The following is a 14,902-nucleotide window of genomic DNA, read 5'->3' on the forward strand; positions in this document are numbered from 1 at the left end:
CCCACTCTCTGAATCCTAGTGAGAAAACTTGGTGCAGGTTGGTCTCAATGCTCCGACCCACTCTCTGAATCCTAGTCAGAAACCTTGGTGCAGGTTCATCTCAATGCTCAGACCCACTCTCTTAACCCCACTGAAAAAACTTGGTGCAGGTTCATCTCAATGCTCAGACCCACTCTCTGAATCTTAGTGAGAAACCTTGGTGCAGGTTCATCGCAATGCTCAGACCCACTCTCTGAATCCTAGTGAGAAACCTTGGTGCAGGTTCATCTTAGTGCTCAGACCAACTCTCTGAATCCTAGTAAGAAACCTTGGTGCAGGTTCATCGCAATGCTCAGACCCACTCTCTGAATCCTAGCGAGAAACCTTGGTACAGGTTGGTCTCAGCAGCCAAGCAATTTAGATGATGTGCCATGGATGAATGCGCTGACGTCCCTCCACAGTGCCAACCGAATTAGAAACTGCGTGTGTTTGTCTTCATTGTAAAATCAAGTTGCCTGCAGATGGAAAACACACATTTGCATGATTACATGACAAATGAACCTTATGTGTTTTCCCTTTGAAGTCAAGTAAATCTCTCACATCTCAAACATGACTTTCTGTCTGAGTTCAAGAAGAGGGCTCCTCATTTTCTTTCAAAGGAAATGTGTTTTGTGTAGCAGGCCCTACAGACTCGGATAAGAGGGACAAGTCATTTGGAACTAAATGACTTTCTAAGGACTGAATGTCTTTTCTACTTCCTAAGGACCTGTGCCAACATCCAGCAGGGTCATTCATTTGACAACACAAAGGCTTATTTTCATTATTTTATTCTCTGTGGGTGCAAATCAGGACTTGAGGCATATTTATTAGGCTCCAACAATCCTGACTTTTGGTTCTGTGTTCCGAATACGTCCGTGGCTATGTGGTGGGTTTACACAACTGAAAGTGTCGATGTCACATAAAGTTAATAGTTAGTTCCAAGTCATTTATTGTCACGCCCATGTGATCATGTTTCGTTTTTGTCACGTTTGGTTATTTTTTTGGACATTCAGTTCTTGCTTTTGCACTTCCTTGTTTTTTTGTTTCCATAGCTACTCATTGATTTTCACCTTGCCCGCATGTCACGCCCCTGTCCTCAGCTCGCACACCTGTTGTTAATTATCATAGCCTATTATTTAAGCCACAGTTACCAGGTAGTTGGCCCGGCAACTTCCTACATATCACCCATATTCCTCATCTGCTTCATGCCATGCTGTTCATTTTGTCCACACCAAGTAAGTTTTGTTATTTATGCCACAGTGCAAGTTTTTGTTATTCATGCCACAGTGCAAGTGTTTTTGTTTCATTTTGTTGTTTGCAGCCTTTGTGCTAGTCTTTTGTTTTTTGTAGCCAAGTGTTCGTACCTCCTTGTGAGCGCCCTTTGTCTGCCTTTTCTTTTGTAGTTCACTACAGTATAAAAAAAGAATGTACTCACATTCACGTCTCGCTTGTGCCAACTATCCTTTGCGTCGGAGAAACAACCCACGTCCAAGTCCATGTTTGACATTTATTAAAAGCTAAGGATAATAAAAGAAGGCAGACTATTGATTGGACGATGTATATCTTCAAATAAATACTTCCATTTAAGGACATGGTTGTGCCATCTTGCTACAAGAGTGACACATGGAGAGAAAAGTAAACATGTGTAGTTGTAGAAACCAACAATGTCATCCAGTTTTAAGGTTTTGGATAATGTTTTATTGTAAGTCCACTAAATTATTACAAGCTCCAGAGGAGCCAATGAAGAAACATTAACATTTTTGCAAATATTTACTACCATCTACTTCTTCAAGGTCTGACATTCATTTCAATTCCATCAGCTGTGACCTCGATCAAAAGATGGCAGTAGGCAACAGTAGGCAAGCAACAACGCTTGGTATTGTCCCGCAACTGTAGAGGTTCATTTGTGTCATTATTACAAAAGCTTGTCACTGAATTTTTTTGCATTTAACTTTTGTGACCTAAACAAATGATGCTGACAATTTCGTTGGAGAAAAAAATGCAGTGTTTTAAATTGCAGTGCATTCAGTGTAAAAGAAATCGCTGCTTCAAAAAGCAAGACTGACTTGTGGTAAATTACAAACCCTGTTTCCATATGAGTTGGGAAATTGTGTTAGATGTAAATATAAACGGAATACAATAGTTTGCAAATCATTTTCAACCCATATTTAGTTGAATATGCTACAAAAACAAGATATTTGATGTTAAAACTGATTAAAAAAATGTTTTTTTCCAAATAATCATTAACTTTAGAATTTGATGATGCCAGCAACACGTGACAAAGAAGTTGGGAAAGGTGACGATAAATACTGATAAAGTTGAGGAATGCTCATCAAACACTCAATTGGAACATCCCACAGGTGTGCAGGCTAATTGGCAACAGGTGGGTGCCATGATTGGGCATAAAAGCAGCTTCCATGAAATGCTAAGTAATTCACAAACAACGATAGGGTGAGGGTCACCAAATTGTCGAACAGTTTTAGAACAACATTTCTCAACGAGCTATTGCAAGGAATTTAGGGATTTTACCATCTACGGTCCGTAAAATCATCAAAAGGGTCAGAGAATCTGGAGAAAAATTACTGCACGTAAGCAATGACATTACAGACCTTTGATCCCTCAGGTGGTACTGCATTAAAAACCGACATCAGTGTGTAAAGGATATGGGCTCAGGAACACTTCATAAAACCACTGTCAGTAACTACTTGGTCGCTACATCTGTAAATGCAAGTTAAAGCTCTACTATGCAAAGCCAAACCCATTTATCAACAACACCCAGGAACGCCACCGGCTTTGCTGGGCACAAGCTCACCTAAGATGGACTGATACAAGATGGAAAAGTGTTCTGTGGTCTGACGAGTGCACATTTCAAATTATATTTGGAAACTGTGGACGTGGTGTCCTTCGGAACAAAGAGGAAAATAACCATCAGGGTTGTTATAGGCGCAAAGTTCAAAAGCCAGCATCTGTGATGGTATGGGGGTGTATTAGTGCCCAAGGCATGGGTAACTTACACATCTGTGAAGGCACCATTAATGCTGAATGGTCCATACAGGTTTTGGAGCAACATATGTTGTCATCCAAGCAACGTTATCATGGATGCCCCTGCTTATTTCAGCAAGAGAATGCAAAGCCACAACAGCGTGGCTTCGTAGTAAAAGACTGTGGGAACTTTCCTCGCCCGCCTGCAGTCCAGACAGTCTCCAATGGAAAATGTGTGGCGCATTATCAAGCGTAAAATACGACAGCGGAGACCCCGGACTGTTGAACGACTGAAGCTCTACATAAAACAAGAATGGGAAAGAATTCCACTTTCAAAGCTTCAACAAATAGTTTTCTCAGTTCCCAAACGTTTATTGAGTGTGGTTCTAAGAAAAGGTGATGTAACACAGTGGTGAACATGCCCTTTCCCAACTACTTTGGCACGTGTTGCAGCCATGAAATTCTAAGTTAATTATTATTTGCAAAAAAGAAAATAAAGTTTATGAGTTTGAACATCAAATATCTTGTCTTTGTAGTGCATTCAATTGAATATGGGTTGAAAAGGAGTTGCAAATCATTGTATTCCGTTTATATTTACATCTAACACAATTTCCCACCTCATATGGAAACGTTTGTAAGATATATTACCTCCATCGAACATGGTGGAAATGTTTGGGACAGCCTACCACGGTAATAAATAGCAGGAATGCAAGTGTAGTCTGTATAATCCTGCTGGGGACAATCCACTTTTAATTGAAAACAAAAATCCTAATGATAATTGAGCTGGGATGATATGAAAAAGGTAATGGTGCTCATCCTACCCCCCAGCCCTCCTATTTGGTCTTTCAGTTACACACCTTGTGTTGTTCTGCAAAGTACTACACACAAATAAAACCGTCAAGTATCTTCACTTACTGTGTGATTCAGACCATGGACAAAGTCCACTCAATGGGCTAAGTCATTCATTTGCTGACCTGCATGTAGATCTTCTTCAGGCCAGGGATAAGGTCTCCGATCTTGCCAAAAGCGAGCCGTCCCACCCCGGAAGAGGCTCCGATGCACACCAGGAGCAGCCATTCTTTCTCGGTGCCCTTGAACTGCTCCTGTACAAAGTTCATCTGACACACCAAGACAAAGACAAAGACAAAGACAAAGACAAAGACAAAGACAAAGACAAAGACAAAGACAAAGACAGAGGGTGTTAGAAAGGGAACAGATGTACAAGGGACATGCATTCAGGCCAGCCACATAACAGGAAGAGCCAGTGCATGAAAGTCAGTGGTCAGTGCACATACCCCCCCACCCCCCACCCTCTGAAGTCCTTCCTGAACTGGCTTTGAAGGGTTTGCTATGCATGAATGGCCATAGGGTGGTCATGTTGAGGTCTACAGGGGCCGTACAGGTGAGGCTTCCTGCAGGGGTCAAGCCATTACAAAGACCGGGGCTGTGTTTACACGACATCTGGGCCCAAGGCCTAGAACAACAACGTCTTTGGCAGAAGGAGCTGGAACATCTGACATCTGGACATAGGAAGGACTATTTCACAGCTCTGTACTTGAACCTTGTACTGCGTCCTCATTTGACTCAAATCCACACTTGGCAGCTTTTGCTTCACTAAATAAGTTGCCACTTCTGCTCATGAACCTTGGCATGCAGAACTGTGACCCAAAGGTGCACCAGGTCTGCATGGACCCATCTATTTACCACATGGTGGCACTCTTATTTAACCCCACCACTTACCTTTTATCACTTAAAGGCCTACTGAAAGCCACTACTACCGACCACGCAGTCTGGTAGTTTATATATCAATGATGAAATATTAACATTGCAACACATGCCAATACGGCCTTTTTAGTTTACTAAATTGCAATTTTAAATTTGGCGTTAAGTATCCCGTTGAAAACGTCGCGATATGATGACGCGTGCGCGTGACGTCACGGATTGTAGCGAGCATTTTGTTCCAGCCCCGATCCCAGCCATAAGTCGTCTGCTTTAATCACATAATTACAGAGTATTCTGGACATCTGTGTTGCTGAATGTTTTGCAATTTGTTCAATTAATAATGGAGACGTCAAAGAAGAAAGACGTAGGTGGGAAGCGGTTTATTGCGGCCGCCTTTAGCCACACAAACACAGCCGGTGTTTCCTTGTTTCTGTTGTGTTTTTGTTATACCCCCTGTCTTCTCCTTGTTGCCTTTTGTGTCAGTTTCTCCTCTATCTATTAGTTCCAGCGAGGCACACCTGCGACTAATCGCTACCCAGCACTATATAAGTTCATCACAGCCAGCTGCTCCTTGCCGGTTATTGACACCTGTGCTATCCATGTGCTCATGCCTGACTCGCATCCTCAAACTCGGTACGTTGTCTCTCTTTTTATCATCAACCCTTACCTCTTGTTTTTGCTCCCTAGTTCCTCAGTAATTGAGAGAAGTGTTTTCGTTGGAACCTTTTGCCGACCACCGAGGGTCCTCCTTCTGTTTTGTACTTTCATTCATTTCATTCATTCATTCATACTTCCATGGTGTGCACTTCTGCCCCATCGCCTTTAGTTAACCCCTTTTGGACTTATTAAAGACAACTTATTTTTGTGATTCAACCTTGCCTCCCGTCGCTGCATCCTGGGGTCAAATCCTTGCTCAAAACACAACAGTTTCCTTGTTTACATTACCGGGGAAGCTTTACCATGGAACAGAGCGGTCGAGCGAACATGGTTCCCTACCACATGTCAACCGGCAGGTTTCGGTGAGAAAATTGTGGTATTAAGTCAGCCCAAACCGTAGACATGAGCGGAGAGTTTGCGTCATTCCTCGTGCACCTGTCAAAGAGGCAGCTGCGGACTCTCTTGCCTCCTCCGACCGGCCGCCCCCGAACGTAGGATGCTTTTACCGTGGAGGAGGGGGAAAAAAAATTATCTCAGCCTGGCCCCAATGGCTGCCTTCGCTTCGCCTCGTCGAGAAACGTGGCTTCCCTCAGAGACACTGGCGGTCACCACACCCGTGGCCACACCCCTCCGACTTCCAGGTACGACCATATAATCTCACTAAAACACTAATAACACAGTAAGCTGATAAGGTATTTTCCAGAATTATCCTAGTAAATTTGTCTAATAACATCTGAATCGCTCCCACTACCCTATTTTTTTTCTAGTCTTTCACTCTCACTTTCCTCATCCACAAATCTTTCATCCTTGCTCAAATTAATGGGGAAATCGTCGCTTTCTCGGTCCGAATCGCTCTCGCTGCTGGTGGCCATGATTGTAAACAATGTTCAGATGTGAGGAGCTCCACATCCCGTGACGTCACGCGCACATCGTCTGCTACTTCCGGTACAGGCAAGGCTTTTTTATTAGCGACCAAAAGTTGGGAACTTTATCGTCGATGTTCTCTACTAAATCTTTTCAGCAAAAATATGGCAATATCGTGAAATGTTTAAGTATGACACATAGAATGGAGCTGCTATCCCCGTTTAAATAAGAAAATCTCATTTCAGTAGGCCTTTAAGATTCAAATGTTCCAAAAACTATAGCAAGGCTATTAAACCGGCGGCCCGGGAGCCAAATCCCTCCCTAGAATGACCCCATACTGGCTCCTAGTTCAGTTCAAAACTTGGGAGGTAAACCTTTTTGCAGAAACTTCCTAAATAGCACGAGAGTGTTCCTGTTGTGGAGGGTCTTGGACCTTGGCAGACGGACATTTTAACCCTGCAAGGCAAACAAAGAACATTCGGCTCCAAACTTGTGATTTACACAAGTGAAGCGTCCTGTGCTTCATGGCATAAAGATACTCCTGCTCATAAACCTAGTCCAGCTCATAACCCTACGATTGGACAAGTTTTTATTTCGTGAAAGCGTAATTTCACATCCGCACTCTGCTGCTACAACATGCAGTGTTTACTGACCAGCTGGCCCAAGAAATGTAAATAAATACACAGAAAGAGCAAAAACTAACTCCCCAATTTCACAACATCTTCATTAGCTTCGGACCAACAATCAGGGAGAAATTGTCACTTTATTGTGAAGTATGTATAAGTCTATGCCTGTGATTTTAGACTTAGACTAACTTATTGATCCATCATGTAGTGTTACTCCAACATTTGGTTTCCTTTCAATGTCTACTCTGTCGAGTTGTATTTGTGTTCGACTTTCCCTTCTGCGTTTACCAAATAGCAATATTTTACTTTTGCTGGGACTCCAGGATAGTCTGTTTTATTCAAACCATCTCTTTAATGTACAAACCCCGTTTCCATATGAGTTGGGAAATTGTGTTAGATGTAAATATAAACGGAATACAATGATTCGCAAATCCTTTTCAACCCATATTCAGTTGAATGCGCTACAAAGACAAGATATTTGATGTTCAAACTCATAAACTTTGTTTTTTTTTGCAAATAATAATTAACTTAGAATTTCATGGCTGCAACACGTGCCAAAGTAGTTGGGAAAGGGCATGTTCACCACTGTGTTACATCACCTTTTCTTTGAACAACACTCAATAAACATTTGGGAACTGAGGAAACTAATTGTTGAAGCTTTGAAAGTGGAATTCTTTCCCATTCTTGTTTTATGTAGAGCTTCAGTCGTTCAACAGTCCGGGGTCTCCGCTGTCGTATTTTACGCTTCATAATGCACCACACATTTTCCATGGGAGACAGGTCTGGACTGCAGGAAGGCCAGTCTAGTACCCGCACTTTTGTACCACAAAACCACGCTGTTGTAACACGTAGCTTGGCATTGTTTTGCTGAAATAAGCAGGGGCGTCCATGATAATGTTGCTTGGATAACAACATATGTTGCTCCAAAACCTGTATGTACATTTCAGCATAAATGGTGACCTCACAGATGTGTAAGTTATCCATGCCTTGGGCACTAATACACCCCCATACCATCACAGATGCTGGCTTTTTATCTTTGCGCCTAGAACAATCTGGATGGTTCTTTCCTCTTTGATCAGGGGGACACAACATCCACAGTTTCCCCAAAAACACTGAAATGTGGACTCGTCAGACCACAGAACATTTTTCCAATTTGCATCAGTCCATCTTAGATGAGCTCGGGCCCAGCCAAGCCCGCGGCGCTCCTTAGTGTTGTTGATAAATGGGTTTGGCTTTGCATAGTAGAGTTTTAACTTGCACTTACAGATGTAGCGACCAACTGTAGTTACTGACAGTTGTTTTATGAAGTGTTCCTGAGCCCATGTGGTGATATCATTTACACACTGATGTCGGTTTTTGATGCAGTACCGCCTGAGGGATCAAAGGGCCGTAATATCATGGGTTACGTGCAGGGGTTTCTCCAGATTCTCTGAACCTTTTGATGATTTTACGGACCGTGGATGGTAAAATCCCTGAATACCGTGCAATAGCTCGTTGAGAAATGTTTTTCTAAAACTGTTCGACAATTTGTTTACGAATTGGTGACCCTCGCCCCATCCTTGGTTGTGAATTACTTAACATTTCATGGAAGCTGCTTTTATACCCAATCATGGCACCCACCTGTTCCCTATTAGCCAGCACACCTGTGGGATGTTCCATATAAGTGTTTGATGAGCATTCCTCAACATAATCAGTATTTATTGCCACCTTTCCCAGCTTCTTTGTCATGTGTTGCTGGCATCACATTCTAAAGTTAATGATTATTTGCAACAAAAAAAAATGTTTATCAGTTTGAACATCAAATATGTTGTCTTTGTAGCATATTCAACTGAAAATGGGTTGAAAATGATTTGCAAATCATTGTATTCCGTTTATATTTACATCCAACACAATTTCCCAACTCATATGGAAACGGGGTTTGTACCATAGTTGAATGGAATGTTACTTACTATGCTTTGCTTTGAAACGTCTAAATTAAGGGATGTTAGGCCATAGACTTGATATAAAACTCCTGACCATGTCTGATCTTCGTTGCTTGTTTGCATTCATTTCCCATTGCCCGACAGAAAATGAATATCATCCATCAAACCAGGACATCAATGCTCCCATTGTCCATGTTTCCCAACTTAGCTGTGAACATGGTGCAGTTTATTTTTCTTTTGGGGTAAAGAGAATGAAATTGCTAGACTTATGCACGGAAATTCCACACTGCCGGATGTTAGGCTATGTACTGCTCAAAAGACCATGTTTTAGTAGAACTAAAATAGAAGAAGAGTTGTGTCCTGATTATAAACGCATTTGGAGTTGATTGACCCTTGCATATGAGAGAGTGCCCCCCCCCCCCCCCCCCCCCCCCCCATGAAGTGTAATGGTATGAGTAAGAGCAAAAGCATGGTGTTCTTACCAGATGGATGTAAGGCACAAAGTAGCCCAATACAGCTGTGGCAACTCCAAATGCCCAAACACGGTAAGTGAGTATGCGGAAAACTCTCAGGTTAAAGTACTTTCTGACCCCCGCCAAGGCCTTATTCCACCACTTTGCGCTCTGTGCAGTGTTCCCTGGCTGAGTTGGAGACTCAGCAATGCCTGGTGGTCCCATGCCATGTCCGGCCGGTAGCAAAGGCTTGAATGTCAGCGCCAGCAAGGCTTGCACAAGCATGAAGAGGCTGAGGATCTGGAAGGTCCTGCTGAGTCCCAGCGGTTCCACCACCTTGTCCAGCAACACTGGGAGACCCATGGAGAAGAGGCTGGCACCCGCCGTCACCACGCCGTTGGCCAAGCCAAGGCGCCGGCGAAAGTAGTGGCCCAGGATGACCAACGAGGGCTGGAAGGCGAAGGAGGATCCGCAGCCAAACAGGATGCCATAAGTGAAATAACGCAGGCTCAGGGAGCTGGAAGAGGAAGACAGGCAATGAGGGCTAGCATGACATTTATACAACCACCAACCTAAAGGTACAGTGGGGCAAAAAAGTATTTAGTCAGCCAGCGATTGTGCAAGTTCTCCCACTTAAAATGCTGACAGAGGTCTGTAACTTTCATCATAGGTACACTTCAACTGTGAGAGACAGAATGTGGAAAAAAAATCCAGGAATTCACATTGTAGGAATTTTAAAGAATTTATTTGTAAAATATGGTGGAAAATAAGTATTTGGTCAACCATTCAAAGCTCTCACTGATGGAAGGAGGTTTTGGTTCAAAATCTCACGATACATGGCTCCATTCATTCTATCCATAACATGGATCAATCGTCCTGTCCCCTTAGCAGAAAAACAGTCCCAAAGCATGATGTTTCCACCCCCATGCTTCACAGTAGGTGTGGTGTTCTTGGGATGCAACTCAGTATTCTTCTTCCTCCAAACACAACGAGTTGAGTTCATACCAAAAAGTTCTATTTTGGTTTCATCTGACCACATAACATTCTCCCAATTCTCTGCTGTATCATCCATGTGCTCTCTGGCAAACTTCAGACGGGCCTGGACATGAACTGTATTAAGCATGGGGACACATCTGGCACTGCAGGACTTGATTCCCTGTCGGCGTAGTGTGTTACTGATGGTAACTTTTGTTACTTCGGTCATCCACCAGGTCCCCCTGTGTGGTTCTGGGATTCTTGCTCACTGTTCTCATGATCATTTCGACCCCACGGGATGAGATCTTGCGTGGAGCCCCAGATCGAGGGAGATTATCAGTGGTCTTGCATGTCTTCCATTTTCTGATAATTGCTCCCAAAGTTGATTTTTTCACACCAAGCTGTTTGCCTATTGTAGATTCACTCTTCCCAGTCTGGTGCAGGTCTACAATTACTTTCCTGGTGTCTTTCGACAGCTCTTTGGTCTTGGCCATGGTGGAGTTTGGAGTCTGACTGTTTGAGGCTGTGGACAGGTGTCTTTTATACAGATAATGAGCTCAAACAGGTTCCATCAATACAGGTAACGAGTGGAGGACAGAAGAGCTTCTTAAAGAAGAAGTTACAGGTCTGTGAGAGCCAGAGATCTTCCTTGTTTGAAGTGACCAAATACTTATTTTCCATAATTTACAAATAGATGCTTTAAAATTCCTACAATGTGAATTCCTGGATTTTTTTTCTTCACATTCTGTCTCTCACAGTTGAAGTGTACCTATGATGAAAATTACAGACCTCTGTCATCATTTTAAGTGGGAGAACTTGCACGATCGCTGGCTGACTAAAGAATTTTTTGCCCCACTTTAACCTGATGAGTCCACTAACTCAAAACTGGACTAAGAAGTGAAGTCTTCAAAGGCTTTTAAATGAGTGGTGATCGCGGAGGGACTGGTGCCAGTCAATCCACAGTCTGGAATGCCAGGTTTGAAAATAAATGTTTGGCCTGAAGACTGAAGGCTGCCCCCTTAAGTGTAGGGCTACAACTAATCAGCGATGTACTGAGGAGCCCTGCCCTCACCGTGCAACGCGTGGAAAGTCAGGACTAAAGTCTTCAAGTCGATGCTAAATTTGACTGCAAAGCCAATAAAGACTGGCTAGAATGTGGACTGTTCCGGGTGCGTCTGGCAGCCACATTCTGTACAGTGTTGGTCAAATACTAGCTTTCATATACAGTACTACTACATACTAAAAGGGGAAGTGATTTGTACATGTAAAACTAATAATCCACTGATCTACTAATATCCAAATACAAGGCGTGTAGCGTGTACCGTGCTTGTACTGCTCACTTAACAGTGACACCAGTTATTATGCTCACTTAACAGAGACAAGTTATTCTGCTCACTTAACAGAGACACCAGTTATTATGCTCACTTAACAGAGACAAGTTATTCTGCTCACTTAACAGAGACACAAGTTATTCTGCTCACTTAACAGAGACACAAGTTATTCTTCTCACTTAACATAGACATAAGTTATTCTGCTCACTTAACAGAGACACAAGTTATTCTGCTTACTTAACAGACATAAGTTATTCTGCTCACTTAACAGAGACACAAGTTATTCTGCTCACTTAACAGAGACACAAGTTATTCTGCTCACTTAACAGAGACAGTATTTATTCTGCTTACTTAACAGAGACACAAGTTATTCTGCTCACTTAACAGAGACAGGAGTTATTCTGCTTAATTAACAGAGACACAAGTTATTCTGCTCACTTAACAGAGATAGAAGTTATTCTGCTTACTTAACAGAGACAAGTTATTCTGCTCACTTAACAGAGACACAAGTTATTTTGCTCACTTAACAGAGACACAAGTTATTCTGCTCACTTAACAGAGATACAAGTTATTCTGCTCACTTAACAGAGACACAAGTTATTCTGCTCACTTAACAGAGACACAAGTTATTCTGCTCACTTAACAGAGTCACAAGTTATTCTGCTCACTTAACAGACAGGAGTTATTCTGCTCACTTAATAGAGACACAAGTTATTCTGCTGACCTAACACAGACACAAATTATTCTGCTCACTTAACAGAGACACAAGTTATTCTGCTCACTTAGCAGAGACACAAGTTATTCTGCTCACTTAACAGAGACACAAGTTATTCTGCTCACTTAGCAGAGACACAAGTTATTCTGCTCACTTAACAGAGACACAAGTTATTCTGTTCACTTAACAGAGACACAAGTTATTCTGCTCACTAAACAGAGACAGGAGTTATTCTGATCGAATAACATAGACAAGTTATTCTGCTCACTTAGCAGAGACACAAATTATTCTGCTCGCTTAACAGAGACAAGTTATTCTGCTCACTTAACAGAGACAAGTTATTCTGCTCACTTAACAGAGACAAGTTATTTTGCTCACTTAACAGAGACACAAGTTATTCTGCTCACTTAACATAGACACACATTATTCTGCTCACTTAATAGAGACAGGAGTTATTCTGCTCACTTAACAGAGACAGGAGTTTCCTAGATCAGCTCTGCATGTTTGCACCTGTAATAGTACACACAAATCTTTCGTAGCTTAGCCCCTGGGTGTCACGTTGGGCCAGACTAGACCAAAGACTAATACTTGCGCTGAGCAGTGAGTTAAGAGATGAGTGTTGGAGATAAATGATGCATGAGCACTACTTTCATGATCACTGCTTACTTTGCAAAAGATGTACTCAGCAGTCCAATGAACGCCAGCACCGCCCCACTGACCGCCGTTGTCCGACAGCCAAAATGGTCGGTGAACATGCTGACCACCGGTGAACAGAAGAAGATCATGCCCATGGCCAGAGCCCCGACCCAGGCTACAGAGAAGAGAAGAAAAGTTACAATGTTACACTAAGGTAGTGACGCAACAATGTTACACTAAGGTAGTGACGCAACATAGTTACACTAAAGTAGTGACGCAATAATGTTACACCAAGGTAGTGACGCAACAATGTTACACTAAAGTAGTGACGCAACAATGTTACACTAAAGTAGTGACGCAACAATGTTACACTAAAGTAGTGACGCAACAATGTTACACTAAAGTAGTGATGCAATAATGTTACACTAAGGTAGTGACGCAAACAATGTTACACTAAAGTAGTGACGCAACAATGTTACACTAAGGTAGTGACGCAACAATGTAACACTAAAGTAGTGACGCAACAATGTTACACTAAAGTAGTGACGCAACAATGTTACACTAAGGTAGTGACGCAATAATGTTACACTAAAGTAGTGACGCAAAAATGTTACACTGAGGTAGTGACGCAACAATGTTACACTAAAGTAGTGACGCAACAATGTTACACTGAAATAGTGGCGCAACAATGTTACACTAAAGTAGTGGCACAACAATGTTACACTGAAGTAGTGACGCAAAAATGTTACACAAAGGTAGTGACGCAACAATGTTACACTAAGGTAGTGACGCAACAATGTTACACTCAAGTAGTGACACAAAAATGTTACACTAAGGTAGTGACGCAACAATATTACACTAAAGTAGTGACGCAATAATGTTGCACTAAGGTAATGACGCAACAATGTAACACTAAAGTATTGACGCAGCAATGTTACACTAAAGTAGTGACACAACAATGTTACACTAAAGTAGTGACGCAATAATGTTACACTAAAGTAGTGATGCAACAATGTTAAACTAAAGTAGTGACGCAACAATGTTACACTAATGTAGTGACGCAACAATGTTACACTAAAGTAGTGACACAACAATGTTACACTAAGGTAGTGACGCAACAATGTTACACTAAAGTAGTGACACAACAATGTTACACTAAGGTAATGACGCAACAATGTTACACTAAAGTAGCGACGCAACAATGTTACACTGAAGTATGACGCAACAATGTTACACTAAGGTAGCGACGCAACAATGTTACACTAAGGTAGCGACGCAACAATGTTACACTAAGGTAGTGACGCAACAATGTTACACTAAAGTAGTGACGCAACAATGTTACACTAAGGTAGTGACGCAACAATGTTACACTCAAGTAGTGACACAACAATGTTACACTAAGGTAGTGACGCAACAATATTACACTAAAGTAGTGACGCAACAATGTTACACTAAGGTAATGACGCAACAATGTTACACTAAGGTAGTGACGCAGCAATGTTACACTAAAGTAGTGACGCAACAATGTTACACTAAGGTAGTGGCGCAACAATGTAACACTAAAGTAGTGACGCAACAATGTTACACTAAAGTAGTGACGCAACAATGTTACACTAAGGTAGTGATGCAACAATGTTACACTGAAGTATGACGCAACAATGTTACACTGAAGTATGACGCAACAATGTTACACCAATGTAGTGATACAACAATGTTACAATAAGGTAGTGACGCAACAATGTTACACTAAGGTAGTGACGCAACAATGTTACACTAAAGTACTGACGCAACAATGTTACACTAAGATAGTGACGCAACAATGTTACACTCAAGTAGTGACACAACAATGTTACACTAAGGTAGTGACGCAACAATATTACACTAAAGTAGTGACGCAACAATGTAACACTAAGGTAATGACGCAGTAATGTTACACTAAGGTAGTGATGCAACAATGTTACACTAAAGTAGTGACGCAACAATGTTACACTAAGGTAGTGGC

General features: G+C 42.0%; 1 protein-coding gene across 3 annotated transcripts in view; it reads right to left on the reverse strand.

Annotated features, from left to right (window-relative positions):
* The window catches only part of slc16a2 (solute carrier family 16 member 2), a 98,456-nt gene that overhangs the window by 11,400 nt on the left and 72,154 nt on the right, over nucleotides 1-14,902 (reverse strand). For all 3 annotated transcript variants that reach the window (XM_061900123.1, XM_061900120.1, XM_061900122.1), the window contains 3 exons: nucleotides 12,931-13,075; nucleotides 9,274-9,760; nucleotides 3,975-4,118 (listed from right to left, as the gene is read on the reverse strand). In XM_061900123.1, the coding sequence (XP_061756107.1) occupies nucleotides 3,975-4,118; nucleotides 9,274-9,760; nucleotides 12,931-13,075 (776 nt within the window). The remainder of the gene's footprint in view (nucleotides 1-3,974; nucleotides 4,119-9,273; nucleotides 9,761-12,930; nucleotides 13,076-14,902) is intronic.

This window comes from Nerophis ophidion, linkage group LG05 (genome assembly GCF_033978795.1).
Source record: "Nerophis ophidion isolate RoL-2023_Sa linkage group LG05, RoL_Noph_v1.0, whole genome shotgun sequence".
In the NCBI taxonomy this organism is placed as follows: Eukaryota; Metazoa; Chordata; class Actinopteri; order Syngnathiformes; family Syngnathidae; genus Nerophis; species Nerophis ophidion.